The sequence below is a fragment of the Ustilaginoidea virens genome, chromosome 2, assembly GCF_000687475.1.
Source record: "Ustilaginoidea virens chromosome 2, complete sequence".
In the NCBI taxonomy this organism is placed as follows: domain Eukaryota; kingdom Fungi; phylum Ascomycota; class Sordariomycetes; order Hypocreales; family Clavicipitaceae; genus Ustilaginoidea; species Ustilaginoidea virens.
In genome coordinates, this window is record NC_057317.1 from 1,621,005 (window position 1) to 1,645,782 (window position 24,778).

The 24,778-nt window shown below is 51.0% G+C and overlaps 6 protein-coding genes across 6 annotated transcripts; 4 read left to right on the forward strand and 2 right to left on the reverse strand.

The window, feature by feature from the left end:
• Positions 1–9,129: 9,129 nt before the first annotated feature.
• Positions 9,130–14,172, forward strand: UV8b_02172 (uncharacterized protein; the record flags this gene model as incomplete). The annotated part of the gene is made up of 2 exons (XM_043139670.1): positions 9,130–9,547; positions 9,599–14,172. The coding sequence occupies 2 exons, from the start codon at positions 9,130–9,132 to the stop codon at positions 14,170–14,172; spliced, it is 4,992 nt and encodes a 1,663-aa protein (XP_042995604.1).
• A 1,158-nt stretch (positions 14,173–15,330) lies between these two features.
• UV8b_02173 (uncharacterized protein) lies at positions 15,331–18,819 on the reverse strand (the record flags this gene model as incomplete). The annotated part of the gene is made up of 1 exon (XM_043139671.1): positions 15,331–18,819. One exon carries the CDS (start codon positions 18,817–18,819, stop codon positions 15,331–15,333), a length of 3,489 nt encoding a protein of 1,162 aa, XP_042995605.1.
• A 1,833-nt stretch (positions 18,820–20,652) lies between these two features.
• Positions 20,653–21,055, forward strand: UV8b_02174 (uncharacterized protein; the record flags this gene model as incomplete). The annotated part of the gene is made up of 2 exons (XM_043139672.1): positions 20,653–20,695; positions 20,760–21,055. 2 exons carry the CDS (start codon positions 20,653–20,655, stop codon positions 21,053–21,055), a joined length of 339 nt encoding a protein of 112 aa, XP_042995606.1.
• Positions 21,056–21,111: 56 nt separating this feature from the next.
• UV8b_02175 (uncharacterized protein) lies at positions 21,112–21,618 on the reverse strand (the record flags this gene model as incomplete). Its single annotated transcript, XM_043139673.1, has 3 exons — positions 21,112–21,186; positions 21,299–21,439; positions 21,541–21,618. 3 exons carry the CDS (start codon positions 21,616–21,618, stop codon positions 21,112–21,114), a joined length of 294 nt encoding a protein of 97 aa, XP_042995607.1.
• Positions 21,619–21,919: 301 nt separating this feature from the next.
• Positions 21,920–22,860, forward strand: UV8b_02176 (uncharacterized protein; the record flags this gene model as incomplete). Its single annotated transcript, XM_043139674.1, has 3 exons — positions 21,920–22,050; positions 22,150–22,464; positions 22,599–22,860. 3 exons carry the CDS (start codon positions 21,920–21,922, stop codon positions 22,858–22,860), a joined length of 708 nt encoding a protein of 235 aa, XP_042995608.1.
• A 736-nt stretch (positions 22,861–23,596) lies between these two features.
• Positions 23,597–24,271, forward strand: UV8b_02177 (uncharacterized protein; the record flags this gene model as incomplete). The annotated part of the gene is made up of 3 exons (XM_043139675.1): positions 23,597–23,753; positions 23,868–23,982; positions 24,055–24,271. The coding sequence occupies 3 exons, from the start codon at positions 23,597–23,599 to the stop codon at positions 24,269–24,271; spliced, it is 489 nt and encodes a 162-aa protein (XP_042995609.1).
• Positions 24,272–24,778: the final 507 nt, after the last annotated feature.

The window sequence follows — 24,778 nt, forward strand, 5'->3', positions numbered from 1 at the left end:
TACTAAATATACCGTCGTTACTATCCTATTACCGCTTAATATTTAGCTCGATATCCTATAAGGCATCTATTTGGTTTTCTATATTAACCTAGTCGAATAAGCTACTTCCGATCTATTATCTAATTAGGTAATAACCGATACATAATTTAAGCCCCTATTTATCCTTCCCTAAAACTCTACGAACCTATATAAAGAGTATAAAGTTAAAGAGATACTTATAGTAAAGAACGCATAAAGCTAAAGATAAAAATATAATATATTCGTAAAGTAGAAAGGGTACGATTTACCAATATAGGAACCCCTAGAAAACTTTAAAGATACTACTACATAAGAAATATTCGAGGCTAAATAGGGGGATATTAGGACTCATAATAGGCCTAGCTAGGTCCCGAAATAAGGTCTATTAGACTAGTAAATGACGCCGAACGCCTACTACTATAAACAAAATATAAAATAATAAAAATACGCAAAAAAAAAAAAAAAACATAATATAATAAACTAAACCGGGGCCGATATAGGCTTAATCTTAATACGCCCCTTCTTAGGGCTACTCTCTATCTCCCTAAGCCTCCTCCTACTCTTACAGCAGTATATAGGCCGGTAGCAGCAGGGGTCCTTACGGGGCAGGGCATATATATAGGCTATACATTAGACGGGGATAGTTCCCTATGCATCCATAATATAATAGAGTCTATAGGATACTATAAGGTGAATATAGTAGGGGCGCACTAAGAGATAATAAGACCCCTTAACGAGATAGGGCCGGATAATATAGTATCTACGGAGGCGGCCGCGATAAAGATAGCGAGAGCATAAGGGGCTATAGAGCGGGGTCTGCCTACTACTATAGGGATTACACTAAATAACCTTACGCTAGCGGCGGTAGAGCCTCTATATAATACTAGCCGCCCTAATCGTACGATAGTTCCCCCCTTATATAATACGCAGGGAGGGCAGGCCAAGATAGGAGCAGGGGCAGTTAAAGACGTTAAGCTCTAACCTAGTACTACTCTATCCTGGTATAATATTCCCAGGCTTCTATTTGTATCTCCCTTATAATATTCAAAACGGGAGCGAGATCCACAATAGACCCAGCCTAGCGCCGCAAAGGTATTAACGCCGTAGATGCGGTAGAAACTATACCGGTAGTATCCTTTAGCCCGAATGCTAAACGCGGGGCGCTAGGGGCCACCTATTCGGTAGTAAAAACGCGATACTATTAATTATTTAAAGCCCGAAACTCAGGAATAAGGATAGCAATACGCGCTTTCTGTATATCCGTCTTAGGACGAGCGGGCTCTATAATAGCCCTCCCCTCCTTTACTACTTTAATCTAGCTGTATAAGATGCATTATAGTATAGGGTTCCCCGCGAGATACTGATTAAGCTATATATAGAATGCGTAAGAATTGGCGTAGCTTTTGCACCCTTTAGCTCTCCCATAATACTTATATATAGGCAACTCTCCAGTCGACTATATATGCTTAGTGCATATATCGTATAGAAACTCTTCGTCTTTTATATACTAATACTCCTTATCTAAAGAGTCCCCCTCTAGGAGATAATCGCCGGTAGTATAGTATAGCTTCTAGGGATAAATAGGGCTCGATCCCTCCCTAATAGGGGCACTTCTAGCGGCAGATAAGGATATATTCGGGCTCCAAATAGGGTTAATATAAAATGCTTGCAATAGAGGTAGGGACTTAAGACTTACTAATAGGCTTCACGATAGGCTAGACTAGGTCTCGCTATAAAAGGAGTTAGCAGCCGATTGCAATAGAGATAGAATTCGGCAAGGAATACTAATATAAGCGGGATAGAAATAATACTTTAACCGATTAGTATATAATATAGGCTTAATACGGGATAAAACTTATAATGATAGGGACCTTTAATGCTTATTAATAGCCTTAATAAGAAGAAGGGAAGAAGGAAAAGAGCCCTAACGAGGAAAAATAAAGACTATAGGGAGATTTCTAGCCGATAGCTAGCGAAAAATTTTTTATAATATTCCTAGCTGCATCGGTTAACCTTTAGCTAGTAACGTAATAACGAACTTCTACACGCTTCCACCATACTATTCCTAATTAATAACTATACGACTCCTATTAATTGTATAGCTATATCCGCTATGGTTATAAACGAATCTTTCCTATACCTGGCAATTAGCCTATGTATAGATTTAAGGATATTGCGATATAGTAATCGGCGATATGATTGGTCCCTAGCGGAGGATTGATTGATAATAGAAGGCGATTTTTCTAACTCTGAGGCGGAGAAGGGGGGTATATTATGGGCTCGGGCTATGCCTGCGCTATAATGTGGCTAGGACTCGGGCTGCGCCCGCGACTAGCCTTAGGAGTATCGGCATGGGGTTACGAGGGCTCGCTAAGGACTCGGCCTATACTACGTATGAATATAAATAGGCTACTTAGAGGCCCCTATTTGGGCCCTCTCTCTTTCCTCCTTAGTCTATTTAATATATTTATTCGACGCCTATTCGCAGTAGCCCTAAGGCCAGTCCTTTATATAGGGCTAGGTTTAGCTCCCTTCGTTCGAGCCGCTAATAACTATAGTAATCTAATAATACTATAACTCCCCTACCGCGGGGCATCTAGGGAAGAATATAACCTTTTAATTCTTACGATAAGACTACCACTTTAATAGTATATTATCCGAGGTGGTTTGGTTTATTCGGAATTATTAATACCGCGGGGCGTATAAAAGCTGCTAATTACGATAGGGCCTATTCTAGCCCTTATTGATCTTAGATTATTTTTAGTCTTAAATCTCTATTGACTTTATAATTAACCTCCTAGCCTAAGATGCCTCCGACCTGTATTACCTAATGGTTATTACTAACTACCTATCTAAATACATTCAGCTTAAAGCAATATACTTAATGTAAATAAAGGATTATACAGAATAGTTTCTCGATTACTAATAGCGGCACTATAGATTTCCCGTCTAGATTATTAGCAATAGAGGCTTAGATTAGATAGGCTAATTCTAGACTACGATATATAAGGCTATTAGGACCGAATAACTCCTCTTAACTATATACTACCTATAGACCGATAGTAGTATAGAGCGTATAAACTAGGAGGTCTAGGCTATCTTATGCGTTAAGGTAGCGTTCGACTAATACAATTAGCCCTAATATCTCGCGACTTATTAATACGCTTTAAATAACCACACTTCTTTAGTTACTAGATATAGTCTTAACTATCTTTTAAATGGCTTCGACTCTCCTATTATAGTACCTCCCCCTAATATTACGCCGAGTTTAATAACCCCTAAGGGACGAGCGGCATATTTCCTAGCTATAATACAAAAAGGGGGCGAACTCGCTTACGCTGCTATTGCCTTTGCCTAATAATAGTAATAGGACGTAATAAACCACTCCTAATACCTAGCGGAACGCTATTAAATTAGGGACTAAATCTAGCTAAGCCTATAGAATATTAAGACTAACCGGCCTTATAAGAAGCTCGATTAGGTATCTACTAAATATACTATTATAGCCGTCCTATCCTTGCTTAATATCCGACTCGATATTCCCGATAGTATCCACCCGGTTTTTTATATTAATCTTATAAAATATACCGCTTCCGACCCACTACCAAGCTAAATACTCATAGATACTAGGCCTAGTCCCCTATTAGTCCTACCAGAGGACTCTAATACCCTATACAAGGAATTCGAGGTTGAGGAGATACTAATTACTAAAAACGCTTAGGGTCGTAGCGGCAAATGTAATATACTAGTAAAATGGAAGGGGTATAATTTGCTGACTTAGGAACCGCTAGAGAACTTCGAGGATATTACGGCGCGGGCGGCATTTAAGGTTAAATAGGGGGATATTCAGACATATAATAGACCCGGTCGAACCCTATAGTAACCCTAATACGGAACGGATGAAATTTTTCCTAGCGAAGGGGGATATATTACGGACTCGGGCTATGCCTATATTATAGATTAACTAAGGCTCGGGCTGCGCCCGTGCCTAATCTAGAATAGATAATATAAGGTAGACGCGCGGGCCCATAAGGGCAACGTTAGGGCTCTAGCCCGCGCTACATACGGATATATATAGACTGCGGAAGGGACCCGATTCGGGCTCTTCTCCCTTCCTCCTTAGTTTTATTAATATATCCGATTAATGCCTATTTGCAATCGCCTTAGGGCTAGTCCGTCACACCTATAGCTTATCTATATCAATACCAGTAACCTATAAGCCGCTAAAGCCTACCCGAAAAATAGCTAGAAATCCCTCGACCGATACCTTACTTAGGTAGAAGCTAAAAACCACCTTATGCCTACTACTATCGCGGCCCCGCTTAGCTCTCCTAAAGAAATAAATATATATACTAAATAGCTTATTTACTAACTCTAAAAAATTATAGATATTGCGGCCCTAAAGAAAACCCCTAAAGCCCCTGCTATAAAACTATAGTAGAATAACCGCATAAAAATAGCCGCTATTGCCGCGAAGAAAGCATACTAAAAGTAAGTAGTATACTATACCCCTAAAAACTATAGGGGCTGCTTAAGACGCAAAAGCTACTTAAACCCGGGTTATATAAAAAGAGCGATAATACTCCTAAAGAGAGGCATTAAAGAAAGCTATAGTATAGAATATAGACCTCTAGTCCCTAGAATAATAGGCTAGACTATATAGCGGCCTCCCCCCTAAATCTAAAGAGATCCTACCACTCGAATATACTAGCCCTAGCCACCCTTTAGTAACCATATATAGCGAAAAAGCATAAGTCTTCGCTTAATATTTCTTCCCCTAGTCCTATATAATATTTAAAAATATACTAGACCTAACCTTCCCTTAACTTATTAACGTAGAGTTCCCACTATATAAGAGATTTATATATAAAGAGGTCTATACCGCCCTTTACTATATAGCCAGCTAAAAGGCCCCTAGACTAGATAGGCTACCTATAGGATTCCTTAAGGTATATAGCCCCCCCTTAATTATAGCTTTTACCTACCTTCTCAATAAGTCCTACCGTACTAAATACTACCTAGCTTAATTCTAGGAGGCCTATATAATCATATTAAGAAAGCTGGGAAAGAAACTAAAGAAATACTCTAAAGTAGGAGGCTAAAGACCGATATTTTTATTTAACCTAATTAGTAAAGTCCTAAAAGCTATAATAGCGCGCCAGCTTATTACTACCCTTAAGGAGGGCAACCTACTCTTAAACCTTTAGATAGGAAATAGAGCTAATTATTCTATAAATATAGCCTTTAGTACTCTCGTAAAAATAGTTCGTATAGTATAATATTATAGCAAGATTGCCTTACTCCTCTAGCTTAATATATCTATAGCTTTTAATATAGTAAACTATATTCGATTTACCTACTTACTTTTAGAAAAGGGATTACTACTATAAATTGCAGTATAGGTCTATAATTTTACTAACTCTTATATAGCGCGAATTCACTTTAAAGGCAAACTAACTAATAACCTATCTATTACTGCTAGGGTCTTATAAAGGTCCCCCCTCTCCTTTATCCTCTTCTTAGTCTATATTATACCGCTCTATAAAAGGCTTAAAGAAGTAGCCTCTATTATTACCCTAAGGTTTATAGATAATACTAATATTATAGTATATAGGAGGAGTATAGGGGAGACCTAGACCTTACTTAAAAAGGTATAGATAATCTATAAAGAGTAGTCTAAATAAGCTAAGCTTAATTTTAACTTAGGGAAGAGTAAGCTTATCTATTTTATATGCGCCTATAAGGCAGACGAGACGCTAGTCTAACTTAAGATTATAATAATTTAGCTAAAGTAGTATGCCTATTTCCTAAAGGTTAAAATCTACTAAAAACTTTAGTAGTATAAATACCGCATAAAAATAGCTAAAAAGCTTAAATAGTAGCGACTCGCCCTTATGGCGATAGCAGCCTCTATATAGGGATATTAATATAAGGAGGCCCGATTAGTCTATATATAGGTTATTCGCACTACTATCGCCTTTAGTATAGGAGTTTAGTATACCCCTACTGCCCCTAGTAGGGTAGCAAAAGGTATTATAAAATTACTAATTATAGAATAATTATCTTGCCTTTAAATTATTACTAAGGCCTTTAAGGCTATACTAATAGATATCCTTAAGACTAAAGCAGCTATACTACCTATCGACTTATACCTAAACTATATCTATTAGCGATTCTTAGAAAGGATAATAAAAACTAAGATAGCTAAGCGAATTAATTGCGCTTCTACTGCAGTAGTAGTAATACTCTAATGCTATTAGCAGAGCGATTATAAAAGACCCTAAATATATATCCTATTCTTAGAACTCGACCTATAGCAGCTAATAGCTAAGGAATACCTAATAAAAAAGTAGCTTACTAAATAGTCTAAATACTAAGCCGCTATAAGAGCAAGATAGCAGTAGTATAGGCCTATAGCGGCAGAGAGGGCCCTAGACTTCTAATCTATAGCTATAATAATTCAGCTTTATAATAGCCTCCTTAAATATAAATCGGCTATATTTACCTAGCTTTATATAAAAAAGATCAGACTAAACTCCTTCCTCTACTAGTGCTAAATCCCTACTATACCCTTACCTTTTTGCCGATATAGGGAGGCCCCTAAAGACTATTATTACCTAATCCTCTCTTACCTAAAATATAAACGATAGTGCTAATAGCTATATAAGACCGGCTTAAGCCTCTTCTAAGACTGCTAAGGGATTTTTATTACCTTTAATAAGCTAAGCCTCGCCTATCGACTTATATATTAGATCTTTAGCTTCGACCGTTTTAATTAATTCTAACTTACTTAATCGCTTTAGTAACCTGCCCCTATAGAGGCATTAGGCCGACCCTAACCGCCTAATACCGCCCTTAATATCTAATAATAATATCCTAATATAAAAGAAAGGAGATATAGTAAGCGGATAAATATAATTAATTCTTAGCTACTCTGAAGCTATAATATTAATATTAGAGCCCCCCTCCCCCCCCCTTTCCCCTCCCCTGCCGGCCCCTATAATAGCCCCCCCTCCCTCTCCCCCCTCTCCTCCTCCCCTTCTACCGCCCTTTTCTACCCCTAAGAGATAAGCAGCTCTAATACGGCCTAAATGCCCTTTAATACTTCTATCTTATACTCCTTAAGGTCTAGTGCCTCCTAGGTCACCTTAGGAGTAATACTCCCCCCTACTATTACTATTACTACTACTACCTTCCCCCTACTATAGGCAATCGATGCCTACTGCACCCTTAATTAAAAAGTATAGTAGTTATCGACCTATCTATATTAGCACCTATCCCACGCAATCCCCGCACCTTATATATACCTCCCCCCCTGCGGCTAATACCTTTTAGGCACCTAAAAGGGCGTAAATAGACTCTTAATTCTTAGGAGTCTATTTAAAGGGTCGGTAGGTCTTCCCTACTATAATATATATAAAATATACTACCTTAGGCCCTATATAGTACTATACTATATTACTATCGTTTAAATACTAATTAGATTAGGGTTTAATCGATTGGATCTTACCTTATTAAGAGTAGTAATAATATTTAGGGTTTTTAGCTTATATTAGGTAAAAGTCGTAGGGCCAGCCTTATAGCTCGCCAGGCTAATAATAATAGGTTAGTAACACTAATATAGCGGGAGTAGGTAGCACCTACCCCTTTATCTAAAGATGCCGACTTTTTTAGTATACTACTGCTATTATTATTATTACTATTACTATAGCTATTGCTACTGCTGCTATTACTGCTGCTAATGCTATTGCTGCTGCTATTGCTAATACTAATACTGCTGCTATTATTACCGCCCTACCGTATAGGTTAGCGTTATCCCTATAGCATTAGAAAATAAGGCTTAAAGGGATTATATATAGAAAAATAATAGCTATATAGAAAGGAAGAAAAAGGGATTAAAAAGTTAGGGGGTATTTATACCTTTATATTTTCGCCCGATTAGAGGCCCTTATACCCTCTCTTTATACTCGGCTTACCCTAACCCCCGATTTAATACCGCTTGCCTTCTATTAAGCACCCCCCCTATAGCCGATTCGCCGCCGATATAGCCCTAATAATAGAAAATTCCCTCACTCTTACTCTAATGCCCCTATGCGATATATATACCATATAGCCGGCGCGCATACTATACAGTTAGTACTGCCCTACTTATATAACCTCTACTTTATTTTCGATTTATAGCGTATTAACCTAGGACTACCCCTCCCCTATAGGTACTAGACCTACCTTTTTCCGGACTTATTTTCTCTAAATCGCTTTTACACTCTTCCTAATACTACCGCTAAGTACGATCCTAAGCGATAGCGTACCTACCTTCCCTATATGCCGGAAACCTATTGGCCCCCCTAGGGGCCCGACTCCCTAGTCGTTATAATTATATTAGTAGGAAGGGTTTTCCCCCCGGACCTTGGGTTTTTCCCTTCCGGATTATTTGCCGGAGTACTAGATAGGCAATTCTAGCTTAGAATAGCCCCCTAGAGTAATTTAATAATAATAATAAATATTGACAGGTGCCTAAAGAAGCTCTCGGTATTTGATTGGCTGCTAGTCGGGTACTTGCCCCTAGAATTATCTAATAAGAATACCGGAAATTGCCTAAGAAGACCCACTTGGCTTCCTTATTCGGACTAGCGGGCAGATGTTTGTACGACCAGCTGCAACGTCCCAGGTATCGCCGATAGTCGTTTAGATCCGGCTTTGGCTAAAAAAGACTGATCCCAAGTAAGTAACAGACGCCAAAGAATACCTCTGGAAACGACTGATCTATATAAAAACACTGCAAGAAAGCCCAAATAAGCTTCGAAGGTAATTTTTTTCTTGCACTGGATTTTCAAAGCGGGGTATTCAACTGCCTGAAGAATGTTGCTTAAACCCAAACGTATCACGTGATCACGTATCCGATGGATGGGTCACTGCCAAGGGTGACGCGGTACGCGGCCGTTCCTGACTCCGCGTTGGCCCATTAGGTAGGAGGCGCTGAGCATCATCCTCAAACAACCTTCACAGCTTGAATACTGGCTAATAGCTATCCCCAGCAGAACAACGAATGATTTTGCGGTTGCAAATGCTGGAGATATCTCTGTCAGCAGCCTCCCGGCACTCGCTAGCTTCATGACTCGGAATAATCTGGCCGATCAACTATCCTGGCTGTTAACCAACGTCGCATTAGTGTCGAAACCGCCCATCCAACGATTTCCTCCTGTCGGCGACTATTTATCCGATAATTCTTCCCAAACTGTCGAGAAATCGAGCAACCCGTCAATTGTTGGTCCGGATACCAGTTTGCGGTGCCGGAATTCGGGGTCAGACGATGCTCTTTACTTGACTGGATGGGCGGAGGATTCCGTGGACACGCCGCGCGTAGTAGAGGCAGACGACGACAGCAGCATGGTCCGCTTCACCTCAACCACAAAAAACAATAGACCGTCTTTGGTTTCCCAACCTCGTGACCCCCTTCCAACTCCATCCGCTACTTGTGCTGCGAAGCCAAAATTACTATCAAGCACCGGGACAGCGGATTCAGATGCTGGTCAGTCCATTCACAACTAAGGCCAAACGCACCACGTTAACCAAGAGCTAGGACTCGTTACACCAAAGTCCAAGCGGAAGCTTTCACCAGCCAAATCAAGCACTGTTCGCGTCGCTGTGTCTCCAATTCCTAGTCTTGATCTCACAGACTTCGACGCTGATGAATTGGAGTGCATGGACCTGACGAAAGATGTGACTGATCTGGCCGTTCCACTGGATCAGAATGATGATGTTCAAATTTGGGATGCAAAAAGTCACTTGTGGTCGCCCCTTCCTGCCAAAAGCAGCAGGAAGAGGAAAAGCAATGATTTAGCCCTAAGCGAGGCAGCTCATAGAGAAAGCTTCCCTGATGTCTACGATATTTTAGGGATAGAACCTGCCTCGTCGACACCCGCGAATCAATCATCTTCACGCAAAGCGGGTGCTCCAAGCACAGCCAGGTCAAGACGCAAGCGAGTGATTCACCAAACATCGGACGACTTGCTGAGAGATCTACGAAGCGACCCTTCGGATGAGGTCACTGTTGGCATGTCATCACCGACGAGAACGGTGGCAGAGCGTCGAGATGTCTCACTGATGACCCCGAGCAACGATCATAAACTGTGCCAGAGAACAGATAGCGGTACCAAGAAGCGGAAAACAAACCCTTACCAAGGAATACTTGTTCAAAACGAATCAGAGCCGTGTTCCAAAGAAACTGAAGACTCACAAAATAATGACTGTATTCCAGACTCAGACGAAGAATTTTTGACACCGCCGTCGCACAACGCATCTGTTGCTTTGCCCAAGGATCAGCCAGCTTCAAGTTTTGGTAGTACAATTTCCGAGCCGGGGAAATCTTCTGGGGACGCCGAGAAACTCCCTACGAATTATGAAAAATTGCCACCTACCTCGACTACTACGACTATAGGCGGGAGTCTTTCTACCGACAATAGTTCCAGCATAAGCAAGGACAGCCCCAAGGTCACCGCATTTGATCTCCCAGCAGAACAAAATATCCCTGACAATAACTTACGAAAGATACTCGACTACCTTTTCTCAAATTCAAAAGTATTGGAGGAAAGACGCGACACTATCCTCGGGGAGATCCGGCGCAATGGCGCAGATTTCATGACAGCCATTAAGGAGAGGTGGCCCAAGGAGGTGCGAAGTCGAATCAAGAGCGAGAAAGAGTTTCTCCAAAGCCAGCAGAGAGCCGTCCAAGAAATGAGCGATGCTTTGGAGTCATACAAAGTTCTCTGTGATCGACGGGAAGCTCTGGTCCAAAAAATCTCACAGTTGTATGCTGAGGGCGTTGACATTGACGATGACGAAACTCGGCTCGACAGTCTGACGGACGAGGTGCAAGGGCAAGAAGAGAGCCTGGCCAAATTAATAGTTTGTGCTGGGTTTAATGGATCCCATATCCCTATGCTTGCACCGTCCCTTCTTGGCTCGGCGACAAAGGCACAAGATGAGGTGGTAATTGGGACACAACCTCGCGGGTCTGCATTAGCTGGCTCCCCCGACATCTCAGTGGTTTCGGTTCCGCTTGTTACTGCCTCGACGCAAGTGGTCCATCAAACCCAGTTATCTGGCCCTACTCAGCCACCGGTCCACTGGGCGACTAATGCAGGTGAAGGGAGCGACGCTTTTTCGGATACGGAAGCCCACTTGCAAGCATCGCTGTGTGTGCCGAACGAAAATGCAGCACCGAATTCCACGTATCCCGGCTCAGCCCGTCGCGCACACAATGCCTCTGATAACTTCAGCGATTTTAGTGACGACGTCGACATGCTGGCCTTTGCCGAGGATTACGAAACTCGCCAATCCTTTGGAAGTGAACGTACTCCGTCACGCCATGTCTTCTCGGAAACTTCGGGGAACGTTATGCCACCACCAAAATCCAAAACGCTGAATAAGCGACAAATTGCGCCGATATTGCCTGAGCTGCGAATCCCGCCGGAGTTGATGAAACATGTTTGGTCGCCGGAAGTTCAAAGAATGCTCAAAGATCGATTTAGAATGAAGGGCTTCCGGCCCAATCAACTGGAGGCAATCAATGCGACTTTGGGGGGTGAAGACGCCTTTGTCTTGATGCCTACAGGAGGTGGCAAATCTCTCTGTTATCAGTTGCCAGCCATTGTCAAGACGGGAAAGACGCGAGGGGTGACTATTGTCGTGTCCCCCTTGCTGAGCTTGATGCAGGACCAAGTCGATCATATGAAAGCCCTTGGCATACAAGCTGTAGCTTTCAACGGGGAGTGCTCCGCCGAGTACAAAAGGCAAGTCATGAGCGCGTTTGAAGAACGCAGTCCTGAGCACTTCATCGAGCTACTTTACGTCACGCCGGAGATGTTTAGCAAGAATGTTGCCTTTAACAACGCAATGCAAACCTTGTATCGCAAGGGCAAGTTTGCTCGGCTGGTGATAGACGAAGCTCACTGCGTCAGCCAATGGGGCCATGATTTCAGACCTGATTACAAAAGCCTCGGGTCAGCTCGAAAGGAGTTTCCACGAGTCCCTATTATGGCCTTGACAGCCACTGCCACGCAAAACGTGATTGTGGATATCAAGCATAACCTCGGGCTGGTCAATTGCCAAGCTTTTTCGCAAAGCTTCAATCGTCCAAACCTGTATTACGAAGTCCGGCCGAAGACGACCAACTCGACCGCGACGGAGAGCATAGCCGGACTGATCAAGGCGAAATACCGCAACGTGACGGGCATCGTGTACACCATTTCGAGGAAGCAGGCGGAAGAAGTTGCAAGCCAGCTCAGCGGCCACGGCATCAAGGCACGTCACTACCACGCTGGGATCGATCCTCAGGAAAAGGTCGAGGTGCAAACAGCGTGGCAAAAGGGCGATATCAAGGTTGTTGTGGCCACGATTGCTTTCGGCATGGGCATAGACAAACCCGACGTCCGATTCGTGGTCCACCACGGCATTCCAAAAAGCTTGGAAGGGTATTATCAGGAAACGGGCCGTGCTGGCCGTGATGGCAAACCGTCTGACTGCATTTTGTATTACGGAAAAGCGGACATAAGGGTCCTGAAAAAGCTGATTGCAGACGGAGACGGCAACGAGGAGCAAAAGGAACGACAAATGGTCATGCTGAACCGCGTCACGGCCTTTTGCGACAACAAATCGGACTGTCGACGTACCGAGGTCCTTCGCTATTTTGGGGAGGATTTCGTGCCAAGCCAATGCAACAAGGGGTGCGACAATTGCCAGGCTGGATTGGTCTTTGAGCAGCAAGATTTCTCTTCCTACGCCATTGCTGCTATACAAGTCGTGGATGCGCAGCGTCGTCTGACAGCTAATCAATGTGCAGACATCCTGCTCGGCAAGAAGTACCCAAACCACGAAAACAGGCTCTCAGACGAGCAATTCGGAATGGCCAAAGGTCTGAAGAAGCACGAAATGGTTCGCGTCATTGATAAGCTATCGGCCGAGAAGGCTTTCGACGAGAACAACGTGGTGGGAACTCATGGCGTCGCTATTCAATACCTCAAGATAGGACCGACAGCACGCATGTTCCTTTCGGGCCAGCGTAAGCTCATGCTCACGATCCAAGTAGACGATGACAAGGTTTCTAGGACATCCAAGTCAAAGCCAAGGAAACCGGCCAAGAAGAAGGGCAAGGAACCAGACAATTCAGCCATGCTGTCGACGTACGTGTCGTCTCCGATGGAGAGACGGGGGCGGGGAGCACGAAGGATGGAGAGTGAGGACGAAGAAAATATGCCGAGAACGGCGCTGGGCTATGCGAATGATGGTTTTGTTGTTTCGGACGAGGACGAAGAAGCTTTTGAGCCTCTGCCGAAACGTGGTCGGGCCAACCCCCCGGCGAAGAACAAAAAACCTCCACCACTACGTCCTGGGCCTCCCATTGTGACCAACAGGACCATGGAAGACTTGTGCGAGGTCCATCAAGATCTGGTCAATGGTTTTGTGCGAGAAGCTCGAAAGATGGAGGAGCATATCCGCAACAAGAAGGAACTCCGACGCCCCTTGTTCACCGAGAGGGATTTCCGAGAAATGGCCATCAACTGGACCGTGTCTCTGGACAGGATGATGCGCATTCCCGGGGTAGATGCCGAGAAGGTGCAGGAGCACGGGCCCAAGCTGCTGCCTGTTCTCAAGCGCCATCATGATCTGTACCAGCAAATCGTCGAGGCCGGTGACGGTGGGCAAGATGAGCAGCAAGTTGTCGACCTGGTTAGCTCTGATTTGGAGGCAGCTGACGAGGATGTCAACTCGGAGCACGGGGAAGGAGAGGTTGACTCTCATTACTTTGCACCAAAGCCCCGGCCCGAGGTGGAAGCGTTTCATAGCAGACTCGAAGGACTCAGCAGCCAGCAACAGGGACAAACGAACCAGTCGTCCAGACCCAGGTCATGGAATCCTCGAGGCGGCGGCGGCGGCGGCGGCAAAAAGTTTTCCGCGGGCAAGAAATGGCCTCGGAAGACATCGGGAGGTGGGGTTCCCAGGCGCAAGTCTAATTCCAACTCTTTGACGAATCGAAAGGCAAGCGGCTCGTCTGCAGCACCAAGATCAGCCACTACGGCAAGGGGAGGCGGGCCAAAACGAGACGGGAGGATAGCCAAGAAGAGCGGAGGGGGGATTGGTTTGATGCCGTTGTGAGGGAGAATCGATGGCGCTGATGTCTCGGGCCTTATTTCTCTTTCATCTTGCTGACGGTTTTTTTTCCTTCTTGTTTTCTTTTTCTTCTTCCTTTTTTTTTTCTTGCACTTTTTCGTCTGTTTCTAGCTCGACATACGTACATGACAGGAACGAAGTTGCGGGCTGGAACGGAAACGAGTGCCATTTTAACAAAAGACATGTATGCATCATGGACTTGCAAGGGGAGTGCTTAGGAGAGGGGTTTCATCAACAAGTTGCAAGTGCAGCGCGTGAGAGCGGACGACTGTTGATGTCAACTAGCTGGCATCGGGACTGGCGTTTTCCCTGGGCGACAAGACGTGCAGGAGGAATTGTCTCCGTGCATGCATGATCACGAACTGTAATGTCCGCTCCGGCAGGAGCTTTATAAATTACGTGACGGGATGCTGCCATGTTCGCCTTGCTGTATTTTTTTTTATTTTTTTATTTAAATTTTTCCAAGACGCACCCTTACCCTTTGAGCAGGTCTTTCTCCTGGCTAGGGATATCTAGCTTCGCCAAACCACCCTTCGCCACCACGTCTTCCTGCAACTGCAGTGTTGTTGTTGGCTCGATCGATGCGCCGACCAGTGGCTCAAGGAGAGCTCGAGCTAACATCAGCTAGAGATGCCTGCTGAACGGTAATGCACAGCACATGCATGCACGACTGGAGGAGGGAGCGGGCGCAGGAGGCTGCAGAGCAAGCATGCGCGAAGACGGGATAGATTGGAAAGAAGAAGAAGACGAACGAAAAGAGAAGAAAGCGCAGTAAGCAAAGTACAAAGACAATGAGCTTGGGCGCAGTGGCAGAAACAAAAGAAGAAGACAAGAGGATACAAGGGAACAGGGGAAAAAGGAGGAAATGGAAACAAAAAAAAGAAGAAGAGAAAAGAAGAGGGGGCCCAAACAGAGTGACGAGACGTTGCAAAAAGATGCAAAGCGAGTTTTTTGTCGGCAGTTGAAGAAAAGCTCCCGTCACTGATTTTGTTCTTTTCATTGTCGCCCAGTGCGCCGCGCTATGGAAGTGCAAATTGGAGTATAAACCGCATATATAAGACAAGAAAAAAGGAAAAAGAAAGTGCTGCTCTCGGAGAGTCCCATCGTGGCAGGCGGAAAAAACTCGTCGCGAGATGGGAATCTTCAATGGCGCCACCTGGGCTTCGCGTCTTTGGCTTCGACAGCCGCGGGCTGGCGGGCTGCAGGGCGACTGGACGCGGCGCAGAGCTGGCCGCCAGGCTTCCCCATCAGCGGCGGAAACAGACTCGTTCTTCGGCTGCCGCTGCTGCCGCTGGTGGCCAAGGAGCTGGCAGGGCGAGGGGCGCGGGCTACTTCGGCCCCCCCGTCCATGGAGCCTGCAGCAGATTGGTGCTGCATCGAGACGCGCCGCTTCGACGACAGCGCAGTCATGGAAATGTGCGACGTCAGACGCGGCTTGGAGAGGGCGAGCTGAGAGTACGGGCCTGGCGAGGTGAGGCGTTCCCGGAAGGACAGGCGGGCGTGGCCGGCCCCGGATGGGCTGCTGACTTCCACCTTGGGCGACTCCGAGGCGGCTCGGGACGGAGCACCTCGCAGAGTGGGGAGCCTGGACGCGGAACAAGGCGTGGCGGCGGATGCGGACCGTTGCTGGGTGCTTGGCGCGGTCCTCGAGTACGGGCTGGGAGTGGTCAGGTTGAGGGGCTTGAAGTGATGTCCCGTGTCGAGATCGGATGTGTTGGTGGACGTGTTCCAGACGGGACGATGGTGGCTCAAGGTCGAGACGGACCGGGCGGCATGTGCCCCGGCGGCACGTGTCCCGGCAGCGGCAGCGGCGCTCGCCATGGTCGACAGTCTGGAGCCGGCTCTTCTGGCCGGGTGCGACGCCGGGGGTGCTGGTAGGGATGACTGCCTTCTGCCGGCGGCGGCGGCGGCGGCGGCGGCTTCGGCCGGCCTGGCGCCGTGGTTGCCGCTCGGCGACCTTGCCTTGCTTCTCGAGGACGGCGTGTGCGGGTCAAAGCCCAGCGAGCTCATGATGACGGAAGATGGCGGAGAGCTTCCCGGGGTGTCGCGCCCGCTCCCCATCGTCGATCGATCATACGACAGCAGGCTCGACACCGAGTCCCGCAGCTGCTGGCTCTTTCGGTCCACCTGCATGTCGTCGACCATGGCGTCCATCTCCCGCATCTGCAGCTTCAGGCATCGCCAGCGCGCCTGCATGTCTTCGTGCAGGCGGAGAATCTCGCCATTGACCGTCAGCCTGTCCCTGACCCCTCTCTCAATGATGGACAGCACCCGCTCGATGGCGGGGCCGTAGTGCGTCTTCTTGGCCTCGTAGCTCTCAACCTTCTTGGCCAGGGTGGGCGGAGCCGGCAGGTGGACTTCGGCGTCGATGGCTTCGCCGAGCTTCAGCAGCGACCGCTGCACAGACTCGTGCATCTTCTGGGCCTGGCGCCCGGCCCCTCGGAACACGATGACCCAGCGGTCCTCGCCGAGCTCCTTGCGGAGCGACTCTGCGTCCTTTTCCAGCTTCTTGTAGCTCGCGTCCAGGCCCGTGCGGCGCATCTCCAGTTCCTCGCAGGCCGTGGGAAACGACCTCTTGGCCCTGGCCTCAAACACCGACAGGCGCATGGGCAAGAAGTCGAGCGACGCTCGCAGAGGCTGCATTCTGGCGAACAGGGCCAGCAGGCTGGAGTCGTCCTGGGACAAGCCCGCGGCGCCGGGGGAGAGCGGGCTCGGCGGCAACGCAGCCAGGCTCAGCCGGCTCGAGGCTCGCAGCCGCGCTGCTGCTGCAGGCGGCGTCTCGTCGCCAGTGGCTTCCTCAAGGTCGCCGATATCAACCAGGTCATCAGCACCCCCCGCCGCTGCCGCTCCGGCACCCTTGTGGCGGCGTTCTTCCATCTCAAAGACCAGCCGGCCGAGCTCGTCCATTTCACCCTGGATATCTCCCAAGACGTTGTTCCACAGCTCTTCCCACTCCATGGCCATCTCGACCTGGACTCGCACGCTTGTCAAGGTCGCTCGGATACGAGCCCACTCGTCAATGATGGAATCCATCTGAAACACTGCAACCTTGAGGTCGTGTGAGGGCACGTGCGTGATGTCGCTCCGCTTCTGCAACTCCTCAATGGCACCGACGTAGGCGTTGATGAGATCTTCAAAACGGGCAGTGGCGTTCTCGACTTCTTCCAGGCCCTCCCGGCCACCGGCGGCGGCCCATTCGACGTCGTCCTCGCTGTCAAGCCCGCCAATGACCTCGTGGGCCTTGGCGATCCAACCTCGGATCTGTTCCGACGCGTTGATGAGTGCCCGTGCAGCCACCTGGGCCGTCGGGATGGCGGATACTTGGCTCGACAGGGACTCGGCATCCGGCAATTGCAGCGAGGTGAGCTGGGCGAGCTGGTTGGCAAAGGACGCGCGGGACAAGGTGTATATGGAGCCGGGCCGATTTTGCCCCGGCGTAAAGTAGGAGCTCAAGCCCGGCACGTATTCGGTCGGAGACGTGGGTGCGGGAGGTGTGGCCGGCGGAGGAGTGTCCTTGGGGGGAGGCGGGGGAGGGACTGCGTCTGGAGGAGTGACGGGCCGAGCGGTGGGTTGAATGTGTTCACGTCGTGTGTCCAGAGTGGCCTTGGTACCGTTGGAGTTTGTGTGGTCCGGCAATCGGTATTTCTGAGTGTCCATGGCTGATGGGTCGGGCGTTGGGATCTCGGGGAGCTGTGGTGACTCTTCCGCGACGACGACGACGACGACGACGGGGGGCTGGGCCGTTGGGTTGGGAAGAGTCGTCGTGGAAACCGCGGAGGCGCCCGCGCCTCTCCAGGGACGACCGCGCCGTGATATGGCGGAGCTGGCGGAGCTGGCGGAGTTGGCTTGGTGCTGCTCGTCAAGCTGGCGTAGCTGCTGCTCGTCCAGTCGACCGACGTGGTCACGACCGTGTTGCGAAGGCGGCAGAGCGGGAACTTGCCTGGGGATACCAAAGCCCAGAGCCTTCAATCGGGCGGCGAGGCCGGGTGAGGTCTTTCGAACAGCAGAAGGGGGAAGCTGGTGGCGATGAGGATGAGCAGCACTCGACGCGCGCGCGTAGGCAGGACTGTTGGTGTTGATGTTGGTGCTGGTGTTGATGCTGGTGCTGGTGCTGGTGCTGGTGCTGGTGCTGGTGCTGGTGCTGGTGCTGGTGCTGGCCGTGCTGGTGTTGTTGTTGTTGTTGTTGTTGTTGCTGTTGCGGGTGCTGCTGTCTGGGGGGGTTAATAAGTCGGTGGTCCTGCGGGTCAAGGCCGGCATAGGAGTGTCCACAACAGAGATGACGGGGCCAGGGTTGGCCCCGCTGGATTTGCCGGCAGTGGCGCTGCCAACTGCAGTGGCTGGTGCAGGTGCTGGTGCAGGCACTGCTGGTGCAGACGCAGAAGCAAGGGGGACGACGGGGAGTTGAGCATTGTCGTGCAAAACGTCGGTCAACAAGTCCAAGCACCCGTCGCCGTCGCCGTCGCCGTCGCCGTTGCAGGCTGCATTCCGGCTGCTCTGCACTTGTTGGTCATTGAACTGGGTGCCCAGAGGCAGCAGAGCCGCCAAGCTGGTCGTGCCTCTTGCGTCGTCGGCACCAGCCTGCAAGGGGCCTGAATGTTCTCTGGCAGCACCCAAGGGCTGGTCGGTTGCCATCATTTGGTGGTTGGCGGACGGTTCGACGGTCCCAGCACGTCCAGCACGCCCAGCACGCCCAGCACGCGTCTGGTCGCAGCACAGCTCTCCAGGCCCTGGGGGCCACCAGACAACCTACTAGCGCCCGCAGCTGGGACGCGCCAGACGTTCCAAAAGTGCTGGCAGCTGCAGCAGTAATAAGGTGGCCTGACTGGAGCCAAGTGAAAGGGGACCCAGACGCAACGCAACGTCCGTTGTTGACCTGGTGCTTCTTCTTCTTCTTCTTCTTCAACAAGACCGGGCCGCACGCAAGCACGCAAGCAAAGTCCGTTTTTGTACTCTGTAACTTTGCAGTCGTGTCGTCGCGTCGCCGCACTCCGCAGCAAGCTGTGGGACCAGCGGACAAGCGACAGACAAGGGCGTTGAGTGTGCGGGTTGGACTCGGTGGGGGTCCCAAGGAAATGAGGCAAATGAATGGTTCGTGCTCAGGGGAAACAAGGTTCCAGGCTCAACGGGCTGGTCGGGGGGGGGGGGGGGGCTCGCGTTGCATCACAGCCAGCTGGGGCGAACCGCGAACCACGAACCACGAACCACGCTTGGGCTTGCGATGCTGAACTCTCGGGCGTGCGGGTCGGGTCGACGGGGCTTGCAGCGGAGGATTTCGCGGATCAAGAGAAGCAGAGGAGCAAAGACGGGGTGTCGGGGGGGGCAGCCATGTGTCGTAAGACAATAACGCGCGCGGCAGTGCGGGTGAAAGTAACAAATCCTCGGCAGGCAGAATGGCCGCTCGTCCCGCCGGGCGTTCGACGGTTAGGCGTGTTCGGGGAAGGGCTGGGGGGACCTGATCAATCTCTCTTCTCTCGAGGAATCCGACCAGACTCCAGGTTCCAGGAATCGACGCGGCAAGTCGTCCCTTGTGCTCCGGGCGATCGATGGGGCGACGCCAACGCACTGCACATGCACAGTGCGGAGTTGCAGCCCAACCCGACGACGCACAGTTGTCGTGTTGAGAAGTCGCTTGTGCTGGCGAATCGTGAGGCTGGTGAGAGGAAACCGAAGGGGGGGGGAAGGAGGAGGGGGGAGGAGGAGAAGGGGGGGGGGGGGGGGGGAGGGTGGCAACCGAGGGTAACCCAAGGAAAGACACCCAAGGGAAACCGAGAGGCACGGGAATAGCGACCAGTTTCGCGGACGCTGCCTGCTCGTCCGTCCCCGGCTATGGAGGGTCTATGTAGTAGCTGGGCGGGACGGAAAAAGGCAGGCAGGGGACGGGTTCTCAGCCAGGCGGATCTTGTGCGAGGTGAAGCAATTTACGTTTCCACCGTGGCAGATGGCCTAATGATTAATCAAATCAATCCTACGCGCTCCGTCCGGGGAGCACACCGTACTCCGTACTCGGGCTGCAACGACTTGCTTCTGCTGTCCTTGGCCCCCCCCCCACGGCTTTCTCATCTCTTTTTCTTTTAGATGCATGTTTTCTGCTCCCATCCCTGCCGTGGTAGCGGCCGTGCGGGTTTCGAGGAGAAATCAGGAAGTGCCGAGTAAACAGGTAGCCTACCTATCGGTACATACAGAGGTACCTGAGACATTGGGTATAAATCCGCACAAATGGGACCCTGCACTCACTCCGTAGGACAAGGTATGCACTCATCAGCCAGCCAGCCAGCCAGCCAGTCAGTCCCTTGCGGTTGCATGAGGCGCCGCTCCTGCAGCCGGATCCGCGCTCGCCGTCTTGAAGCCTCCTCGGAGCTGCAAGATGAAGTCGCTGTCGCTGGTGGCCTGGGGTGCATCACTGCATCTGCGTCATTTCATTTCATTTCATTTAACCGCAGCCAGCTGCCAGCCAGCCTACAGAGTATGTCTGCTGTATCCTTCTTGGCTGAGCATAATCAATGTCCTGGTTCGTAGCATCCAACAGATCCAACAGATCCAACAGGCCAGTCAGTAGTATGTTACGCCGACAGAGCAGCGTGTCGGGCTTCAGCCATTGGACTACTCCGTACGGGGGACGCGGCATCTCACCCTGGCCAACTTTACCAGACATTTTACCAGCAGCACTGGCATGGAAAAAAACATGGAAACCACCAGACAAGATTGCAACCGGCTACTCCGTCGACCTTGGAAAGACCAGACAACCAGACGCAACGTGAAGTCGCCAGCCCAGCTTGAGGGTGTGGCAGACATTCTTGACACACATAACCCCGTTCAAACTTCATGTTCCAAAACGGGCTCCGGGGCAGGGCAGGCAAGTACTCTGTAGATACATACTGCCGATGGACGCCCAAGGAGCCTCCGTGCTGCGCAGCTTCCACCGCGCTACATGCCCCCAATGTATCTCTCCATGCTTTCCCATGCCGTCTTGCCCGTTGACAGGAGGTATCTTGTATGAGACTGTGAAGCGTGAAGCGTCAACGTGCCGTCTCAGCATTGCCTGCTTGGCCATTTGCACCCGTCACCCCCTCTGCCGTTGGGGCGCATCGAGGGAGCACCACCGCCAACTTACGAGGTCAGTTACGAGCCGATATCTCTCGAACTCGTCTCTCGCGAAACGCCGCGCCTCGGCCTTCGTCTGCGCATCTCGGATGTGCCGCGTGCCTCGGAGGATGGTTCTGTACAGCGAGAGGACGCGACACCTCTGCAGAAACTGTGGACGGAGGGGGGGGGGGGGGGAAGGGGTCAATGGGTCAGCTTGGGTTTTGGCGGGCGCAAGATTTCAGCAGGCGGGAGGTTGGGGGCGGAGGGTACGTGGTCGAGGCTCAAGGCGCGATCGAGCCGGCGGTGCGTGGCGTAGCGACGGCCCAGGAAGTGAGTGCTGTATCTCATGGGGGGGGGTTTCGTGGAGGAAGTGCGATGGCTTGCTCAGGCAGTGCAGTGCGATGGATTCGATGCGATGCGATGCGATTCGGGACGTTGGTGGAAAGAGGCGGGACGGAGTAACCTCGGCTGGACGGAGGTTCGGAAGTGGATGAGGCGGCGGTCGGTGCGGCAGTCCAGAATCCGCATCCCTCTGATCCCGTACCGAGTACGTTTTCCCTTCTCGATACAAGAGTTGCGCGGGCCTCGCCATCCGAGTATCCCCCCCCCCCGGTTGGCCATGGCACCAGACAAGGAGGCGAGACAGCAAATGGCCCGCACCGACCGAACCGACCGAACCGACCGCACCGACCGCACCGACCGCACCGACCGCACCGATCCCGTCGAGGCGGCGAATGCCAAGAACGACGCCGACTTTGCCAGAGACTACCTGCCTGACCTGTAAAGCCCCTGGTGCAGTAAACATCAAAAAACCACGGGCCCCGGCTCGCGCTCGCCCTGCATGCCGCCGGCTGACTCCACGCATATCGCACCTGGCAGCCCCTCGGCATGGACGCATCCCGCCACAAAGGCCGTCTACGACGTCACGCTCACCAGGGCCGGCGCCCTGACCGACGACCAGGTCGACGCGTGCCTGCGCCTCGTCGACGAGACCAGCGGCGACGACTACCGCCGCTCCCGCATCGGCTGGAACCCCGGCGCCAAGAGGCGCGAGATGCGGTCCCCCGACCTGCGGTACATTGCGCTCACGCGCGCCGGCCACCTGGGGGGGTTTGCGTCCCTGATGCCCACGTACGAGAACGGCGCGGCGGTGCTGTACTGCTACGAGATTCACCTGAGGCGCGAGCTGCAGCGGTGGGTTGGAAGCGAAACCCCCCCCCCCCCCCCAGAACACCTGCCTTCTTTGCCCGGGAGGGGCACCGTCTCAGTTCCCGTCTGAGCGAGAGACGCACGGAGAGGGAGAGCGCTGACCCGTGTGGCCGTCGCAGGACCGGCTTGGGCCGACATCTGATGCGGCAGCTCATCCAGGCAGCCCGGCGGATCGACAGCGTCGACAGGGTCATGCTGACGTGCTTTGTGAGCAACGCGCGCGCGCGCGGCTTCTACGAAAAGCTGGGCTTTGAGCTGGACGCCTTTTCGCCCGAGGAGAGGAAGCTCAGGGGGGGGAGGGTCGTGGCGCCGGATTACGTGATTCTGAGCCGGAGGACGGACGGGCACGACGCCGGCGAGTTGACGTCGCCGATGAGTTGACGTCTTCGGCGAGTGACGTCGGCGAGGACTACCGCCCCAAGGCTAACCAACTTGCCTTGCCGTTGCTGGACGATCGATTCCCTTCCGTAGATGAGGCTGAGGCTGAGGCACGAGGCTGAGGCACGAGGCTGAGGCACGAGGCTGAGGCACGAGGCTGAGGCCATGACGTAATCCGCAAGAGGCAGACGGCTCCACCCTTTGGTTGAATGACGCCGTTGGCGCCGAGAAGCGGGGGCGCCGAGCTGCGCCCCCAAGCCGCCGTTACATGTGCTTCCGACCCCGACCCCGACCCCGACCCCACCGGCTGCTCCGGCGTCCGTATCCGCATACAAGCGCGCGCCACTCTCCCCGTCTGCGACCCAAGCGGGCCCCCGTGCGGCGCAAATAAGGTTCGCAAAATCTTGCACGTCTCTCAACGACCGGGCAGACATCAGTCAGCCCAGCCTAGCTGCATTGTGTTGCAGTGGACCCCGACAACGTCAGTGCTCGAGTCAGTCTCGACTTTGCGACGCCGAGCCGACCTCGTCGACACACACACACACAGACACACACACACAGACACACACACACACACACATATATATATATATATGTGTGTGTGTGTCTGTGTATTTCGCCAACTCGAAAAGCACACAAGTAAACTACCAAACAAGTCGCGAGCAAAACCACACCGTCTCTTGCTCCTCGCTCTTCGACCCTGCCCTTGAACCTCACCATCGTCACCCCTAGAGATCAAATGTCGACCAAAAACCCAGACGCCATGGAAAAGAACAGCAAGACAGCGCACCAGGCCGCTGAACGCGACCCCCGCGGCAAGGAATGGCAGTTCGGCCTGTTTAGCTGCTTCGGCGACATCGGGGCCACTCTGCTGTCCTGCTTCCTGCCGTGCGTGTGTACGTGCCCCCCCCCCCCCTCCTTCTCGGCATGGCATGCCAGCCCTCCCTGCCTTTAAGCAAAGAAAAGAAGCGTCCTTTCCTGTCTGTCTGTTCTCTGCTAACGTGCCGCAGTGCACGGCCGCACAATTGACCGCATGCGCGACCCGTCACTCATGTCGCACAACCCGTGCAACGGTGAGTGCATGATCTGGGGCTTCATCGAATGCATGACCTGCTGTGGATGCGTGTGAGTAGCCCTGTTGCGGCTCCCCGTTCCCCCGCCCGCCGCTCATGCCGTGCTGACCACTCTTCGCCTCAGGTACAACATCGTCAAGCGCGCCGAGATCCGGGAGCGGTACGGAATCGAATCATCCGGCATCTCCGACTTCTGCGTCTCGTGCTGCTGCCTTGCCTGCGCGATGGTCCAGCAGGACCGCGAGGTGGCCCTCCGGGCGCCGCACTACGGTCCCGTCACCAAGCCGTACCAGGGCGGCAAGGAGGCCATGCACATGCCCGGGGCTGCTGCGCCTCGGTAGATGTGACGGAGGCAGTGGGGTGGGATCGTGCGGCCGGGCGTCCTGGTGGCCGTGCCGTTTCCTTCATTGTGCGGCCGAAACTGCCGCTGCCGCTGCCGCTGCCGCGCCTGAGTTGGGATGCAGGATCCTGGCTGGCTGTCCTGTGCAAATACCTAGTTGTCCTTTTTTGTTATCGTCATCGTCATCGTCATCATCGTCATCATCATCATTGTTATTGCTATGCTTGGATAGATGGATGTATTATATTATATACCCAACAGATTTGATTCACCTCTGGGTATATCTCGGAAAAATAAGAAAAAAAAATTCGCGTTCATAAATGGTTCGGAGCAATCCCCAATGTTTCTCATGGACAACAGAGCCAGTCAGTTAGCCGCCCGTCGACTCCTAGCGATGTTGCTCCCTAATATTCCCAAAACTCCCAAAATAACCCCAAGGCATATATGCACCGGAAAGCTTCAAATCCCATACCATCTCTTTGTCTCCATTCTTTTGCCGTTCCGTCTT